This window comes from Micromys minutus (assembly GCF_963924665.1).
Source record: "Micromys minutus genome assembly, chromosome: 22".
NCBI classification, from domain to species: Eukaryota; Metazoa; Chordata; class Mammalia; order Rodentia; family Muridae; genus Micromys; species Micromys minutus.
In genome coordinates this window covers 37,970,133-37,989,428 of record NC_137957.1, presented here as the reverse complement: position 1 = coordinate 37,989,428, position 19,296 = coordinate 37,970,133, and the positions used below count along the sequence as shown (strand labels likewise).

The 19,296-nt window shown below is 44.7% G+C and overlaps 1 protein-coding gene across 1 annotated transcript; it reads right to left on the bottom strand.

Moving 5' to 3' along the window:
• Positions 1-29: 29 nt before the first annotated feature.
• Positions 30-15,773, bottom strand: AMDHD1 (amidohydrolase domain containing 1; the record flags this gene model as incomplete). The annotated part of the gene is made up of 9 exons (XM_080935776.1): positions 30-117; positions 1,207-1,367; positions 2,211-2,304; positions 2,629-2,753; positions 7,777-8,002; positions 10,396-10,673; positions 12,637-12,701; positions 13,229-13,335; positions 15,640-15,773. 9 exons carry the CDS (start codon positions 15,771-15,773, stop codon positions 30-32), a joined length of 1,278 nt encoding a protein of 425 aa, XP_080791902.1.
• Positions 15,774-19,296: the final 3,523 nt, after the last annotated feature.

Below are 19,296 nucleotides of genomic sequence, written 5' to 3'. Positions count from 1 at the left end.
CCCTGAACCATCTCACTGGTCCAGATCTATTACTTTTTATAGACGACTTTTCCTTTAGTTATAACATAATCGATTAATTCATGATGGCCTCCAAACTGGTAAATCAAATGTTCCCATCTAGAAAGAAAGCAAATGGTTGCTTCAGTGCACATAAATCAAAAGCATTATCACGTCAGTTAATACTAGCTTAAAGTGAATTCCATGCATGTGCTTGTGTGTGCATGTGTGTGCATGTGTATGTATGTGTGTGTGTTCATGTACATGCATACATGTGTGGGTATGCCTGCTCACCTGTGTAAGTGCACGTGGAGATCAGTCCCCCATATCGGTGTCTTCCTGTTCACCCACCTTGTTTTTTTGAAGCAGCTCTGTAACTACCCCTGGAGTCCCTCTATTTGACTAGACTGGCTGGTAGGAAAACCTGGGGAATCCCCTGTCTCTGTTTCCCCAGTGCTCAGAGCTCCGGTCCCTTCTGCCACGCCTGGCTTTTTACGTGGGTACTGATGCTCAGTTTCAGGACCTCATGCTTGTGCAGCCAGTGTTCTATGAGATGAGCCAGTTCTCCAGCCCTTGAACTTTAAAAAAACTAATTCATGAGTAGCACATGCACAGTATCTTCAATGGAAGGAGGAGATGCTTCTAGAAGGACTGAAATTATGGAGCTACTCTCTTCTGTTGAACATGAGGGACATAACATCTCCAACATTTAGATTTACACACTAGGACCAAGCTTGTGTCATTGGAGGCCCAGGTTGTAGCAGACCACAGGTGAGTATTAAGAACCCAGGAATAGAAGAGCTGAGTAGAGGCTTTGAGAGTCCTTCAATTCCATGAGTCAGAGAATGAATAAATCAGAGCCAGGTGATAAATAGAGCTGTAAACAAACAAGAGGTCAGGAGGCAAGCATAAAATCAAACACACAGGTCCAGGGACAAGTCCCAAGTCCAGGAAAACAGCAGGAATTGAAGGCCTACGAGAAAGGCAGGGCACATAAAAGGATTTGAAGACTTGCTTTACTATGTAGTTGAGGATCAAAAGGGAGCCTTTCTGATTGGAAAGAGGTAAAGATAGAGGGTAGCGTGGCATCTACACAGAACCTGATACTTACTAATTACAAGTCAGAAGGGATCTAAAACCTGTCTACATGGCATCAAATAAGACAGCTAATAGTTGCTGTGGTCACCACTAGCTTGGGAGGGCGCTCACCTGGATGCATTGATGATGACGGCATCTCCCTGTTTGCCAACTTCCAAAGATCCGTGGGTGTGAGATTTTCCCAATGCAAAAGCCGCGTTAATGGTGGCGGCGGCCAAGGCCTCGGGCATGGACATCCTCATGTTTACACAGGCCAGGTGCATGACCATCGGCTAAGGCAAGGAGAGAGAGCACTGGAGAACAACAGAGTAGCAACTAGAGTGCCTCTCCACACAGCACAAGCAAAGACAGTTGAATGTGTGTCTGGAAGGAATAGCTCAGGAATAGTGTGTGCTCAGATGCAAAAGGCCCCAGATTTTACTCTACTCCCAATCCAAAAAAAGTATAATATATACAAAATATATAATGTATATACAATAAATGGCATATTATATGTAACATAGTATATTACATATACTATGTAATATATTATATATCATTTTACATATTATGTTGTGTGTATGTGATATGTGTATATATATTTATATTGCTTATACATATATTACATCATATACTATACACCTGTATGTAATATATATATATATATGTGTGTGTGTGTGTGTGTGTGTGTTGCTATTGAAAATGCAATTTACACATAAGATCCTTAAATTTTGGGGGCAATTCTTTTTAATATTTAATAACACTGCACGTTTAATATTTACTTGCAGCTTTTTAAGACCCTGTGCTGTGTGAGAAGCTTATCTCTACCCTTACTCACTAAAGTCTCGCTGAGTTTCTGCTATGCCCCAGAGGAGGAAAATGGCTTATTACAAACTCTTATGTGTCTAAGGCGTGTCAGAAGATAATTCAACTGGAGATTTATCTCTTCAGAACTGAGTGAATTCGTGTGTGCCGAAAAAAATTCAATTATACCACTGACTAAACCCTTTTCCTCTTTCTTCTCAAGGAAATCATTTTATATTTTTAAATACGTTTTCACGACTGTTGAAAAACGTAAACCTTTATATGCTCCATTGTGTACACCCTGTTAAGAAAAATATCTGGAAGGTAGTTACCATGGAAAAGCAGTAAGCGTTGGGGTTGAAATCGCTGCCCAAAGCAACTATGACTCCCTCCTCCAACATCTTCCTGGCTGGAGGCTGCTTCAGCCTAAGGGAAGGGGAGGAAAGGTGTCAGTCTCCAGTGGAACTTTTTCAGAATGCAGGGATGAAGGGAACATTCATGTTCTAGAAGAGGAGAAAAAGCTCCAGGGTTAGTGGTGGAGTGGACAAGAGTATTAGCAACACCCGGCACTTTATGGATTTGTTGGTTGCACCTTTAAGATGATGGCTTTATGCTGCTGTTCTCACACCTCTTGGCATCTAAGTTTCTACCGTCAGCATTCTCAAGAGTTTTTGGAACAGTGCACCTCCAAAGTCTGTGTCCTCACGACCTGTACTCAAAGGCATATGTCAGGGTAAGAAAGGTCCTTACCTCAGCATGTAGGCCGTGGTAGGCAGAAGGACAGCAGAACACTGAGCCGCAGCCATGGCAGAGATGCCTTCATCGCTGACTTCCTCCAGGTGGCTGATGGCCTGTGCTCCTAGTTCGGCACCAAGCTAGGCAGGATGGGCAGAGAAGGAAAGGCTTAACATACAACAATTCACTTAAACACGATGACACTGCTTCCCCTGCCCTGTTAAGAATTCTTGTCAAGTATTTCTGCTGAGCACAAGCTCCCAAATAGACACAGGGTTTGTCACAGACAGCCATCTGAAAATTAGCATGTTGGGGTTAAAAACAAGTCTTTAAAGTGAGGTGGTGGATCTGTAATCCAAGTACTTGGAAGATGAGGCAGTGAGGCAGGATAGCAGGCAGCCTAGGCTGGCTACACACTGGATTCCAGGCTATCCAGAGCAATGGAGAAAGACCTTGAAGCAGACAAAGAAACACACAATAAATGACTCTTAAGCACAATCTGTATTTTCTGAAGCAATTCTGTGACTCCTGGGGATCAGAATAAAAAAAATGGGACTAATGTCAGTAATAAAATCTAATTTCTCTAGAGTCCACAGAAATAAAGACGGATGTCTCAGAATGCTATCCACTGTGGGGTTAAAAAAAAATCAGTTAAAAAAAAAACTCTAAGTAATTTGAGGCATCAACTTAAAAGTTTTTTTTTTTTTTCCCAGCAGAAACATCAGGGTTTGACCCATGTTAAACAACTGTCACTTGCTATAACACTGAAGTCGTGGGAGGCTGCCATGTTCTAACTGGAGGGAGCGCCGACCCTGTTGTCTGTGCACAGACACTGTTGTCTGGAACAGAGGGTCTGGGAGGTTGCTGGTTCAGGAAACCCCTTGGGGGCATTTCCAACCAGCCTGCTTTCCTAATCAGATTTGCTTATTAGGGGTATTGGGTTCCCTCTGTTTTACCCACTAGTTGCTTTCTCTAATCAATAGTCACTCAGTGACCACATGGGTCACATTCATACAACAAAGTCAGCAAATATTTACTTGCAGAAGCCTACCTATACCCCAGGCACTGTGCTGACCTCCAGGGATAGTGAGATCCAAGTGCTGGGCACAAGTTTAGTCAGTGGGGAGAAAACCAGGGTGAGGGCACAATACAATCTTAAAGAGATTTTGGATGGGGTCCTAGAGGAAGAGTAGCTATGGTGGGCCAAGGATGAGACTATGGCTCACTATATTCTCATATGTACCAGGAAAACAGCAGGTTCCTGGTATAGGATGCTAAAGGTAGTCTGCTGTGCTTGATTTCTGATAGAGAGGCTGGGGAGGTAAACAGAAACAAGAGAGAGAAAGGGAGAAATAAGGCAGGCCCAGATCCTGGTGGCTGTGTAGAGAGGCCAGAATTTTTTTTAAGTTTTTTTTTTCTTTAATTGAACAACTTTATTTTAAAAAACAAAGATAAATGTGCAGATTTTAAAAGCATTTTTGCATAAAAGTATATGAATACATTTTTGTCAGTACTTGATTTTTTTTAAAGGTTTGATAGTATGCCTTAAAATCTTTCTAGTTACAATGAGCATAAAGTACGTGTAAAACAAGATGTACCCTGAAAATAGTCAAAGTTTTCTTGGTGTGTAAAGATTAAGCATAATGATTTTTCATCTTTTTTTTTTTTTGGCCTTTGTATTTCTTGAACTTCATATAGTCTGTGAGTTGTTTCTGGGGTGTTCAGAGCTTTCTGGGGTTAGCATCCAATTATCAGTGACTGCATATTATGTCTGTTCTTTTGTGACTGGGTTATCTCACTCAGGATGTTATTCTCTAGATGCATCCATTTTCTTAAGAGTTTCATAAAGTCATTGTTTCTGATAGCTAAGTAGTACTCCATTGTGTAAATATACCACAATTTTTGTATCCATTCATCTACTGAAGGACATCTGGGCTATTTCCAGCTTCTGGCTATTATAAATAGGGCTGCTGTGAACATTGTGGTGCATGTGTCTTTATTGTATGTTGGAGCATCTCTGGGGTATATGCCCAGAAGTAGAATAACTGGGTCCAATTTTCTGAGGAATCACCAGACTGACTTCCAGAGTGGTTGTACCAGTTTACAACCCCACCAACAGTGGAGAAGCGTTCCTCTTTCTCCACAGAGGCCAGAATTTATCCTAAGAACAAAATTCTAAGCCGTGTCTTAGGGTTTCTGCTGCTGCCATGAACACTGGGACTTAAAAGCTAGCTAGGGGATGGGGTTTCCGGCTTCTACTTCCAGATCATTGTTTGTCATCAAAGGAAGCCAGGACAGGAATTTAAACAAGGCAGGAACTGATGCAGGGGTCATGGAGGGATGCTGCTTACTGGATTTCTCTCTGGGGCTTGCTCAGCCTGTTTTCTTATAGACCACCTGCTCAGGAGTGGCACCACCCACTGATTTTTAATTAAAAAAATGCCTTATGGCCAGATCTTACAGAGGTACTTTCTCAACTGAGGCTCCCCCCGCTTTTAGATGGCTCCAGCCTGTGTAAAACTGACAAAAAATAGCCATCACAAATGGCCTCTCGTCAATTTGACACACATACAATTGTTAACTGATAGCCTTTCCTTTTTTTTTTTTTTTTTTTTTTTTTTTGTTCATCCCAAAGATCGGGCTGGAGAGATGTCTCAGTGGTTAAGAGCACCAACTGCTCTTCCAGAGGTCCTGAGTTCAATTCCCAGCAACTGCATGGTGGCTCACAACCATCTGTAATAAGATTTGGTGCTCTCCTCTGGTGTGTCTGAAGACAGCTACAGTGTATATGTATATGTATAAATGAACAAATCTCTTTTAAAAAAACAAAGATCACACATTACTATAAACATTTCAATATAGAGATTCCAATTTTTAGAAGTCCCACCATCTTTTGAAGACTCAAACCCTTAAAGCCTGTAAGAGGGGAGGAATAGACTGCCTCCGGGAGCAGATTGGAAGGCATCCTTAATGCGGAGGCAAGACTGAAGGGAGAGAGAGCAGGGGATGGTATGAGCCACGTGTGGTGTGCGTCACAGGGATATAGGGATACTTGGGGATGGATCTGAGCAGGCATGAGGATTGGTTGACACAGTGGGTGAAAGGAAGTGGGGATTCAAATGGACGCCTGAGTCTTTGCCTTAGCTAACGGACAGTGGATGGTAGTGTTCACTGAGACACAAATCACAGGTCAAGTTTGACAGTGGCACGGAGACAGCAAGTCTCGAACTTGAGGCACGGGTGAAACATTTGCAAATGTGTATGTCTCAAGGGTGGTTGCTCTCTTTAGCTCTAGGATTACAGGAAAGACACCTAGACTCAGCCAGGCATGATGGCACACCTTTAATCCTGGCACTTGGGAGGCAGAAGCAGGTGGATCTCTAAAAGTTTGAGACCAGCCTGATCTACAGAGTGAGTTCCAGGCCAGCCAGATCAATTCTTCATTACTTTCCTCACTGTTGGACTTTTGGCCTAGCACACTGCTGAAATTTTGAATGAATGAACCTGGGCAGCCTGTACAGTCACACAAGCCATCCCAGGGTTACACATACAGCAGACCATCAACCTGTTTGCTATCACAGAAGGTCCTAAAAGCTGCATGTGAGCTGGCAGCACTGTGCTAGTGTGGCTCTGTGGAGTGGGAGAGAATTAGTCCTCAGTTCTTCCCGAGTTTGCCTTTTCCTATTGTCCTAAGGACTATGGACAAAAGCCACATGGGAAGGAAAAGGTGTATTTTTATCTTAGATGGTTATACTTCATCATCAAGGGAAGTCAGGGCAGGAACTCAAGGCAGGATCCTAGAGATGCAAAGTAAAACAAGGACCATGGAAGAGTGCTTCTCATTGGCTTGCTCCTGTGGCTTGCTTAGCCTGTTTTCCTATACTACCCAGGACCATCTGCCCAGGGATGGGATTGTCCCCTGTGTTTAGGGTCCTCCCACAGCAATCAGTAATCAAGAAAATGCCCCCACAGACTCGCCTACATGCCAGAGGCCTTTTCTCAAGTGAGGTTCCTTCCTTCAAGATGACTGACTCTAGTTTGTATCAAATTGGCAAAAAGTGAGATCACATGGGTTCTTTCTTCTCTATGACTGTCATCGGGAAAGGGAATAAAGAAACAATTTGGCTGGGGTAGCACAGTACACAAGCACCTGCATAGCATGTGCAGGCAACAGCCACCAGAGGACACAAGGACAAACAGAAATAAGTTGTGTGTATGAATGCGTGTGTCTGTGTATAGGGATGAATGTCTGTGTGGATCCTTCAGTGTGTGTATGTGTGTGTCCTGTGTGTTTGTATCTCTCTGTGAGTGTGTCTATGAGTGTTTGTATGTGTCTGTGTCTATATATATGTCTTATGTATATGTCTTGTATACATGTCTCTGTGTGCATGTATGTGTGTGAGTTTCTCTCTGTGTGTGTGTCTGTTGTGAATGTGTGTAAATGTGTCTCTCTGTCTCTGTCTCTCTCACTCTGTGTGTGTGTGAGTGTGAATGTGTGAAGATTAGAAGACAACCTCAAGCTCTATCTATCTATATCTCTCTCTCTATCTTTTCTTCCTTCCTTCCTTCCTTACTCCCTCTCTCCTCTCCCTCCCTCTTTTTCCCTTCCCTTTCTTTCTTCCTTCCTTCTTTCCTTCCTTCCTTTCTCCTTCCCTTCCTCCCTCCCTCCCTTCCTTCCTTCCTTCCTTCTTTCCTTCCTTCCTTTCTCCTTCCCTTCCTCCCTCCCTCCCTTCCTTCCTTCCTTCCTTCCTTCCTTTCTCCTTCCCTTCCTCCCTCCCTCCCTTCCTTCCTTCCTTCCTTCCTTCCTTTCTCCTTCCCTTCCTCCCTCCCTCCCTTTCTTCCTTCCTTTCTTTTTCACAGGGTCTTTTTTTTGTGTGTGGTTTAGAATTCACCAAGCACTTAGCCTAGAGCTCCAGGGATCAGCTTATCTCTATCCATGCAGGGCCAGAATTCAAAGCACAAACCACCAAGCCTAGACTGCTTTACATGGGTCCTGGGGATCAGACTTGGTCTTTGTACTTTCAAGGCCAGTGTTTTATTGAAAGAGTCATTTCCTAGTTCCTCAAGAAAGTTTCTAGGCCCAGCCAGACCAGAAACTTCCCACTTGCTGCCTTAACTCTGAACAAAACGAAGTGTGCAGGAAAGAGCAGCGGTCAGCCATACCTCAGCAGCCTTCATCGGATGGAGTTCATCCCCGTGGAAGTTGATCTGTAACCCCATCTCTTTCCCACCTTCCAGAATCCTTCTGGTAGTGTCCAGATCAAAGACACCCTTCTCACAGAACACATCTATGTTATCAACATGTAGTTCCCCGGTCTTGCTGAGTTCCTTCAGCCTTGGCAGGTGGTGACTGATGATGTCATCAGCAGCTTCCACGGCAGTTTTTCCTCTAATGGAAGAAAATGAGATCACCACGGGCGTATTCTCTATATGTGTGATACTTACATATTTTTAATATACATATTCTTTAATATATGCGATATGGCATGCGTTGGTTAATACATATGTTATTATATATACCATACATACATTTAAGGATATATATAGTTTAATAAAGGAAGGCTAATAAACAGTATAAACAAATGAGCTTAAGCTTCAGAAAGGGAGAGAAAGAGTCTGTAAAAGAACTCAGCATTTAGCAGCTGTGCAGAGCTCACACAGCTGGTCTGCAGCAATGAGACTTCCGGTCCCAGGATCTTCTTAGACACAACAGAGAGGTAACTTGCTCAGCTTCACTAAGCTGTGTGGCCTTTGGGACGCCAACAAAGCTGCATCTCTGTATCAAGGGCATTTAGAGGTCATCCTGACCTGAGCTATCACGTTGTCTTTTGCTTCTTCTCTATGCTCAAGTTTTCCTGAAGCCATCACCTAAGGCCTCCTGTGTTGCTAACAGGAGTGGATCAGAGAGAAGAAAGCCTTGGAATGCTCTGTTAAACTTGGGAGCTGTTAGTCATGAACAAGAGCAGAGCTTTTAACATCACCCCAACTCACTTGGAAACTTTAGACATGTGATTTGGTTGGGATCTGCTACTCTGGGATAAACCAACGGGAATCAAGACACAAGCTTCAGTAGCAGCTGGAGACAGTTTCTGTACAACTCCAGCCTGTTATTTGGCACAGTGTCCCTCATTCAACAACACAGGTAGTTTGGACCAGAGGAGGTCATGGGGAAGGGTATTTACAAGTTATTTCTGTTGCCCACAACACGGACAGAAAACAGGGTACATGTGATTCTTTCTTACATGTGTGTTGTTCACGTTTGAAACAGTTAAGAAACACACTTAAAAGTCACGCAGCTAGCAATGAAGATGCGTTTAAGCCCAGCTTTCATTACTTAGGGAAACAAGCAGGGTACCCTATATGTTATATTCCATTTGAAAACAACTATCACTTCAGTAGACAAACTCTTTCAAAAGTCTCAATTCATACTTCAGTAATTTAAAAAATACAAATGTTAAAAGTTAAAATGAAGATCACTGGAAATATTAAATATTGACATTTTTCTGCATAATCAGTTGTATGAGGTTTTTTTTAATTTTTGTTTTTGTTTTTTTGTTTTTTGAGGCAGGATCTCACTATGTAGCCCTGGTTGGCCTAGAACTTGCTGTGTAGACCTGCTAGCCTCAAATTCAAACTCACAGAGATCCTCCCACTTCTGCCTTCTGAGTGCTGGAATTAAAGGTGTGCACCATCATGCACGGAGTGTTAATTTTTTTGTTCCTCTGATTGAAGACAAACGTGATCAGTGGAGTCGCGCATATATCAGTGCAATCCAGCCATTCACAATGTATGCACCTTTCCAAACATCTTGTATATGATACACACGCACAATTTTAAATTAGCAAACAAAGTACAAAGTTCATAAGAGTAAAACATACAAATAATTGAAATGACTTGAGCTTAGGTACCGTTTGTAACTTAAGTCTAGGTCAGGTATATGCACCTTCCATCCCTCAAGCAGTAGATTGGGCAAAGAGCTTGGACACACCTGCTCTCCCAACCGTTCAGACCTGGACCGGTGGGCTTTCCTGTCCAGGAGTTTCAGGACAGAAAGGAACTGAAGGGCTAGACTGTAAGTGCATAAAGAGACGGAGTACTCTTCCTAAAGCATCGGAAATTCTTTAGATAAAGGCAACGGCAAAGACAGAGAGAGAGACAGGGAGAGGGAGGGAGGGAGGGAGGGAGGGAGGGAGGGAGGGAGAGAGAGAGAGAGAGAGAGAGAGAGAGAGAGAGAGGAAGAAGAGGAGGAGGAGGAGGGGGAGGTAAAAGAAAAGGAGGACGAGGTGAAGGAGGAGGAAGAAAAAGAAGAAAAGTAAAAGAAAAAATAAACTAATAAAATAAAAATATTTGCTCTTGAGTGAGCAGATTAATGAAAACCCCTCTGCAGACTACACAATTTATTCTCCTAGAGGAAATGACTAGTAATTTTTGCAGTATTTTATGCTAATTGATTATCGTGGAAAATCTGAATTGGTAGCTGTAATTTGAAAGGACTGGCAAGGGGCCATTCTTTATACTAATGAATAGAAAGCTTAGGAATATTCCCCACCCCCCTTCATTCTTAAAGGATTAGAAAAGCAGATGAGGCCCTTGGAACCCTTTTCCTAAAACCACCTGGGCACCACTCCTGGCCTTTAGAAACGAAGCATCTTTCCGGAAACTTCTCTCGATGATCTTCCGGGCAAGAGCAGGAGTGCTTGAGAGCCTCTACCCTCCAGAAAACACAGCCCTGGCAGTTCCCAACGCCCCCGAGTGACAGCAGGATCCCACCATGGAGATTACTTGGGTACTGAGTGAGCCCCACAGTAAGTGGCAGAGAGGCTGAGGTGCAGCTCCCGCCGGGCACGCTCGATTACACGCAGCATCTTCAGCTCTGTCTCCAGGTTGAGGCCATATCCGCTCTTGCACTCCACCAGCGTGGTCCCAGCCCTCATCATGCACTGCAGCCGCTGCCGGAAGGAACCGAACAGTTCCTCCTCCGAGGCTTGGCGCGTGTGCTCCACCGTGAAGTTGATCCCTCCTCCAGCACGGTGAATGTCCATGTAAGTGGCCCCTGCCAACTGAACGCATGGCTCACTCAGGGAGGTTACAGGCAAGTCTACAGAACCTACCTCCCCGGATGGGTGCCACTGGAAGACGATTAAGGGGTTGAAGAGTTAAGAGCTGGTGCTGCTGTGGCAGAGGATCGGGGTTCAGTTCCCAGCGTGCACATTGGCAGCCCACAACCCCCAGTAACTCCAGCTACGTGAGAATCTCTCTGTGTCTCTCTGTCTCTGTCTTTCTCTCACATACATACACACAGAGAAAGAGAGAGAGAGGGAGGGAGGGATGGAGGGAGGAGAAAATATTAAAAAATAAAAATAAAGCTAAAATAAAATAAATTCTACAAGATGGTTAAGAAGCAGCTAGGCATGGTGCAAGCCTGTGTGTGATGCCAGCACTTGGGAAGCAGAGGCAGGGAGATCAGAAGCTCATGGCCTACTTCAGCTATATGAGGAATTACAGACCAGCCTGGGTGACATAAGACCCTGTTTCCATCAATCAATGAAATTAGTTTAATGAGCAATAGGGCACAGGCACCAACAGCAAGATCAGGAAGGAAGGCACATAGTCCCTCAAAGACTCCCCCGCTAGATATGCAGAAGGGAATCCCCAAAGGTTCTTGAGTGGCAGAGATGGGCCATGTGGTGGGTAGGCTTATGGTATCTGAAAGCAGTAACAATCGATTAGATATGGGAGTGTTCCAGTGTGTGGAGTCAGCCCCAGTGGACAGCCAGCTGAGCCTCAGCTCACTCACTGTCTCTCAGCGTGTTTGAGAAAACAAAGCTTAGGGTGTTTCCGGAACCCAAAGCAATTACTCCGCTCTCTACTGACCAAGGACAAACTCCATGTCATTTGGGCACAGAGTTTGGGACCTAACTCCTGCCACTCAAGTAAATAAAGAGGTTCTTTCTACAACTCCAGTAATGAATAGTTAGTTATCTGGACAATAGGGACGTGTGCTCCAAACAAAATATGCAAGCCTTTGGACCAGACTTGGGCTACCCCCCTGCCACCCTCAGCTCAGCTCCCCCCCACCCCCCCACCCTCAGCTCAGATACCCCCCCCTCAGCTCAGCTCCCCCCCCCACCCTCAGCTGGCTCCCCTAGCTCCTCCTTTCCCAGACCCAACTCTCTCCATCACCTGTCTGCACTTGGACCACAGTCTCTAAGGTGCCTTTTAGCTCTGAAATTCATTGTAATGATAAAATTGTTTTCAAAAGCACTTTTGATTTGCTGAAGAAGAGACACAATAGCAGAAGAACAGGATTCCTCTCCTGTTTTCCACAACAGTATGATGTCACTGCCAGGCTGCGCTTTTCCCCCTTAATGAGATAATGGCTTCGCTCAGGAGCCGGTTATGGCTCCTGTAACTGATATGACCACATGCTATGTTATTCTCAACGTTCATATTCCTAAGGACACTAATGTAAGGCATTCTATTATTTTGGTTTAGCAGTCTGTTTTTCCAAATTCATCTGCAGTGAACTGTGATTTTTTTTTTCAAACTATTTCTTGAAACTCATTCAAAAGTTACGCGTTCAAAATTACAAATACTGATTTTGAAATACAAGATGGGAGCAGAAATCTGCCAGTGAGTTGCTGAACTCTGTTCTAAAAAAAAGAGTCTGTAGTGGAAAAATCTTCAAATACCTCTTTTCTCAAATCAGTTGCTCTATACATACATCATACAATAATTTGGGGGCCGTTTCTATTAAGTTTGGTCGGGCTGGAGAGATGACTCAACTGTTAAGAGCACTGACTGCTCTTCCAGAGGTCCCGAGTTCAAATCCCAGCATCCCCATGGTGACTCACAACCATCTGCAATGAGATGTGATGCCCTGATCATCAGTTATGTTCTTCATTAAGACAAATAAAGATAACCGTAAAAAAAGGCACACGGCACAGGTCAACCACTGATGCAGCCATTAGAGAAAACATCCTGTTCGTGCTTTATTGATCTGCTACCGTCCGCTCCAGTTACCTTCATTGCAAACTCATGGACTCTTTCCCCAGCCCACACCGGATGTGTGTGCGCGTCCACCAAACCTGCAACCAAAGGTAAGAAAGACAAAAGGGGCTCAGGCCATGACCGACTGTTCTGTATTACTCACGGCTCGGAATACATGGTGGTAGCCACCCAGCTTGGAGGAGGGCGAGAGGGGAGACTTTGTGAGGTTCTAATAGAGAAGAATAACTCAACACAAGACAAATATCCCTTAGAGATAACCAGCTCCCATGTTCAGCAACTACGTTCCCAAAGAAACCTTGAAGCCAGAGTGGCTAAACTACTATTGAGCAAAACTGGGAACAGTATCACCAAGGAGTAGAAAACACACCACGAGGAAGCTGTATAGCTTCAGGAAAAATAACCAAGGAGAATCTATAATCACCTTACAAGGATTCCACATAAAATCACATTGGCAGAGCAGAACTTCAGTGGGTGGGACCAGGGATACTTTTGAACCCTGTGGTTAAGATCCTTTTGAAAACAAACGGGGACCGGCTTCCTCTTTTCTGTCCTGGAGCCACTGTTAAAACTGCTTTCAGAGTTTTATGAGAAAGAACATCAGTACCTGGCAAGACGCATTTCCCAGAGCAATCAATTCGTTCTTCAAAAGTTTCTCCAGAAAACTGTCTTTGGATAAAGTCAGCAGGGCCGACAGCTTTTATAAGTCCATCACTGAGGGGGATAAAAATTAAGAAACAGGGACTAAGTTTGAGGAAAGTTTTTTCTGAAAAAAAAATTTTTTTCTGAAATATAAATGATTTAAATATGTTTTGGATGCTCTGGTGTTAGCCAAAATTTATTGTATATCCCTCTTTCTCTCCCTCCTTCCCTACCTCCCTTCCCCTTGCCCCTCTCTCTCCATGGGCTTTTAGGAAAGAGATGGTGACCACAAAAAGCCAAACCATGTGTAGAAGAGATTGATTGCTACTTTTTCTCTAAGATCAGTGTTCCACTTTTCCACAGTCCTAGATCCCTAGTTTATGCCTAAAATACAGGACCATTCACAGTAAAGACTACATTTCCCAGACTCCCATTTGTCACTTCAGCTTATCAGTTGGGACTTAACTCTGAAGAGCCCTCCAGAGGTTCCTGTGTTGAAAGTGTGGTTTCCAATGTAGGGTTCTGGAAAAACAAAGAGACCAGAAGGCACTGGTCTCATCAGTGAATTGCTCCATTGATGGCTTCATAAGTTGTTGGGGTATTTGGGAGATGGTAGAATTTAGGACCTGGGACCTAGCTGAAGGGAGCGGGCTCTTGGGAGCATGCGTTTCAAAACGGTATCTTCTCCCTGGTTCTTTTCTTTCTCTGTGTCTCTGCTTCCTGGTCACCATGGGATAAGTGTCTTCGATCTCCTGTGCCCCACCTTGCCACCAAGACATGTGGTCCTATCACAAGCCTCAGAGCCACAGTGAAACCTGCTAGAACTTTCCTTTGCTCGTGCCCCAGGTGTTTTGTCACAGTAATGGAAAGCTCCCATGAACGGAGGGGGGGGGGCATGTAGAGGAGGGAAAATTCAAGGAGAGAACGAGAAACTATATTTTAATCTATAAATATTGCATTCTGAGTTTTGAAGCCAGACAGCTTTTATCTGGGCCAAGTTCAATAAAATGCCCACTTTGCAGTAAATCTGGTGGTGGAAAGGACCAGCCAGCTTAGAAGCTGATCTGTGAGTGTAGGTCAGACACAAAGCCCTCCCTTGGGACTTAGGAATGCTTCCCCTTCTTTTATCAGAGGTGTGTCCAGGTTGGCATGAACCTTAGCCATTAACCAGGAGCCACAGGGCAAACAGTCTGGCAAAGGGCTTGCTCTACAGAGAGCCGCCTGTTGAAGCCGGTCAGCTCATGGGAGCTACTGGACTTTAAATGAGTTCAGGTCCAAGATGGAGATCTCTGATCGCCTCAGCCTGTGTGGGATGAGTGTGGGGGGGGGTCTCTTCTGAACCACAGTAGCCACACAGCTGTCTTCTAAGAAAGTGGGCTGTCGCTCAGTGGTGGGTTTTAGAGTCACCTTTGAACAAAGCACACATCTGATAGCGTAATTACTCAAGAAAGCTAGAAACCACCTTCCAAAGGTCTTAGGATTTTTGGTCCTTTAGTAGATATTAAACGTTCTTAATGGAATGGTGAGGCTTCCCTGTTTACTACTAAGTGGAGAAAAAATAAGCTACAAAATAATACACATCCATTCCTTCGCTTTAAAAGGTGTGGGTGTTGGCACATCTTTATTTACTTCAGAAAACGACTGAGAACCAAAGTGCCTGCATGTTAACATTAGCTAGCTCCCTGATGCAGGGTTTGAGTGATTTTTCGTGTCAGCTGGGGGTTTGTTTGTTTTAAGACATGGTCTCACTTGGCTGCCCTGGAATAATGAATGCCAAGCGAGCTTTGGACAGCCTATCCCTGCCTCCAGAGTGCTGGTATTTAAGACATGGCCACTATGCTTGGTTACACCAGGGGTGCTTTTAGAGGGTCAACGGAGGTGATATTAGTGTTATTTAAAAGCAGTACATGCATTTAATTCCCGCACTTGGAAAGCAGAGACAGTTGGATGTGAATGAATTTGAGGCCAGCGTGGTCTACAAGATGAGTCCAGGACAGCCAGAGCTAGACAAAGAAACCCTGTCGTTTTGTTTGTTTGTTTGTTTGTTTTGTTGTTGTTGTACTTGTTTATTTTTTGAGACAGGATCTCACATGCAAACTCTGCATACAGTCAAGGATAGCCTTAGATTACTGACCTCACCTTCTGCCTCTTTAGTGTTGGGACTGCACACCTAGATCAATATCCGGGATTTGAGGGAGAAAAGGAGTCTACAGAATCTTCTGGAAGCAGCAAAGCAAACCCACACCAGGCAGTACTTCGGAAGCTATAACGGGATCAATGATCATAATGAAAGATGCTCTGAAGGCGTTTTGTTGGAGAAGGCGCTTCTAGCTCCGGGAACCCCATCCCGCCTGTCCCCAGCTACTGGCTACTCACGTGCCCACCACCAGACTGGCACCCTCCAGCACTGCCAGGCTGCGCAGCGCAGACCCTGTCAGATATCGCTCGCCGCGGGCGCACACCAGAACCACTTGCTGTGCGTTCTCCAGCAGGAGGCGGTGGCCGCTCATGGTCCTCCCAGGCGCTGGCGGGCTGCGAAGGACAGTAGTGCCTGCAAGCTGTGGCTCCCGGGCGGGGTGGGGCGGGGCGGGGCGGGGAGGGGAGGGGCGGGGAGGGGCGGGGAGGGGCCAGAGCTAGCCAGCAGCTTGTGACCAAGACCAGACAGAAGCAGTGCCAACCAGAACGGCTGGAATAAAGTTGGAATAAACTTAATAGTGGACGCCAGTCTTTTCAGGTCTCCCCTTTCAGGTTTTGAGTAAAGGAGGTGAGGATTATATCACCACCTCCCCGACCCCTAATTTTTGGATTAAAAACAAAACTGAAATGTAGCCCCTGGGAGTGATCAAGTTGGACGAGGTAGATGCAATGCGGTGGCCAAGCAAAGTGTTCTTGGAAAGGGCTCACACAGGGACGCCAGTGGTGTGTGTGTGTGTGTGTGTGTGTGTGTGTGTATGTGTGTGTGTGTGTGACAGTGACAGAAACAGACAAAGACACACTGTGTCCTGGGACTTGACGCTAGCAGACAAGTGTTGGAGAGCTGCGCTGGTGAGGCAACTGGAGCACGGGACAGAGGGCTCAGTTTCCGCGAGACCCTCCCAGCAGGGCTGCGGGTGCCACGCACTGTTCCGTTGACCAGATCAGTTCTGGGGACTGATACCAGGCGGTTCCCAGGATGAAGGGGACCTGGGGCAGGGAAGGATGAAGCTGAGACACAGAATATCGGTTTGGTGCCTCTGTCTGCTTTGTCCCTACTGCCTTCGTGAAGGATAGAGCTCAACTGTGATCCAAACCGGGTAAAACCAGATTTGACCTGGGTGTCTGCCACGCACCCCGCCCTCCCGAGTGTGGTGGCTTGCGTACACACTGCTGCACTCAAGGTTGTAGACAGCATCCAGATTGTTCAAAGAAGGCTGGCAGGCACCAGGATTTGTTTAGATTCTTTTTTATTATATTTTAATTTTTTTTAGATTACAATGATATAATTTCCTATTTTCCTTCTAAACCTCCCTTGTTCTTTTTCAAAATCAAGATCTTTTCTACCTTGTTACATACACGTGTGTGTGTGTGTGTGTGTGTGTGTGTGTGTGTGTGTGTGTAAAACTAAATACATAATTACAGCCTGCTCAGTCTGTATAACGTTACTTGTATGTATATATTGTCAGGGCTCACCTCCTTGGTCTTTTGTTCCTCTTGTTGAGACAAGTCTCACTATGCAGTCCTGGCTGTTCTGGAGCTCTTTATGTAGACCATAATAACCTTTTAATCCAGAGACCTACCTGACTCTGGCCACCTGTCTCAGTCTGTCTGTCTGTCTGTCTGTCTCTCTCTCTCTCTCTCTCTCTCTCTCTCTCTCTCTCTCTTTCTCTCTCTCTCTCTCACGCGCGCACACACACACACACACACACACACACACACTGCACATCAGTGCTGGAACTAAAGACGTATACCACCACACCACCCTTATGTTATTTCTATGGTATGTTTCATAAAAAAATGAGAGAGTTACTTTCCCTGCCCAGCAAATACAGCAAGAGCTAGGAGAAAACAAAAACAAAACAAAACAAAACAAAAAAACAAGAACTGACATAAAATGATACCATAAAAGTAAGCTTACCCTGCAAATCACAAAGATGATTTGTGGTCACCTTACAGCCATTATAAAACAGACAGCAAAAAATAAATAAATATATATATATATATATATATATATATATATATATATATATATATATATATATATATATCTTTCGACAAACTGATTAGAAAAGATTAGAAACAAATGTCCTTTAGGTCTACACCATGTCTCTATGATAAACTAGAGATGGGGTAGAAAAAAACAAAACAATAACAAAAGAAAGAAGTTATAAAATAATGTGAGTGGAAAACCCAATGGCAGCTCACATAGAAATGCAACCACAAATGCCCTCCAAAAAGGAAAGTAGATATTAGCCAGGGGTTGTGGTAGATCTCTGTGAGTTGGAGGCAAGCCTGGTCTACACAGTCACACACTGTCTAAAAAGAAATTGAAGGAAGGAAGGGGGACAGGAAGTGGAACTGGTGGAGGATAGATACACAGTCACTTATGGATAGAGAGTTATTGAATTGTTATACTACATAATTTCGGCGAACCTGTTGCTTTTGGCAGGCACAGGCAATGCAGGAATAAAGGACAGGTTCAAACTGGCCTTGCTCTTACTTCTCTTACCTCTCCACTGACCTGTCTTTGTGAAATCTGTTTAAAACTTCCCCGAGGCACAGTTTTCTGCGCCTTAGACAGTCACACTTTGTATTTTGTGGATTCATTTGACCTCCAGTACTCTCACGTGTGAAGGAGCAGTGAACTGTCGCTATCACTACTTTATTTCCATGCTGTTCTCCATTGTCAGTTAGCGCAGGAATCAGGCACCAGGAAAGTACCAGTTTCTCCCTGGCTTCGTAGAACGCACTCACCCTGTGCTGATGGTTTATATATCCCCGGGAAGCATAAAAATAAACTTTATTTTTCATGGGTAGTTACGTCAGCGTGTGTCCGAGGAGGTACTGCCTGAGAGCCACTTGCACACTGAGGGTTTGTAAGCATGGGAAGCTTTAGCACCAAAGACTTGAGCATTAGTGAGGCTCAGCTGTTAAAGGTCCTTACTGTTCTTCCACTTTAGGTCACTCACAAGTGCCTGTAACCTCAGCTGCAGGGAATCAACACCTTCTACAGACACTTCACTTGTGTGTACGTATACACTCACACACACACAGTCTCACACACAGAGTCTCACACACACTCTCTCACGTACACACACTCACACTCTTACACACACACAGTCTCACACTCTCACACACACACACACAGTCTCTCTCACACAGAGTCTTACACAAGCTCTCTCTCACATACACACACTCACACACACATGCAGTCACACACACACACATACTCTCTCTTTCACACACACACACACATACTCACACTCTCTCACACACACAGTCACACACACACATACTCTCTCACACACACTCACTCTCACACACACACTCACTCTCACACACACACTCACTCTCACACACACACAGTCTCAAACACACTCTCACATACACACACTCACACTCTCACACACACACATCTCACACTCTTAAGCACACACACTCTCTCTCTCTCTCTCTCTCTCTCTCTCTCTCTCTCTCACCATTTAAAACTGCTTTAAAGCACTAAGAGTTTGGTACTCTCCAGCATCCCCCCAGCTCTACACTCCCAAGTCACCAGACTCACAAGAGGACCCCCTCCCACTAGCCTCCCTTTTCTTCTAGACCCTCAGTGAAGTTTTTCCCTCTTCCTTCGGTTCCCTAAAGAGGCTATCAGAAACATCCACAGAAAAGTCCATACAAAGCAGCAAGCCTGACGTCAGCAGGGTAAAAGGTCAAGCGGACCGGTGTTTTCTCAGCCTTCAGATCCGCTTCTGACCTAATAAAAGAGGCGGGCCATGGAGTAGGCCAAAGACCCAGGGGTCCCTGGCTTGTGGGTAAACATCAAACTGCTGGCTCAGA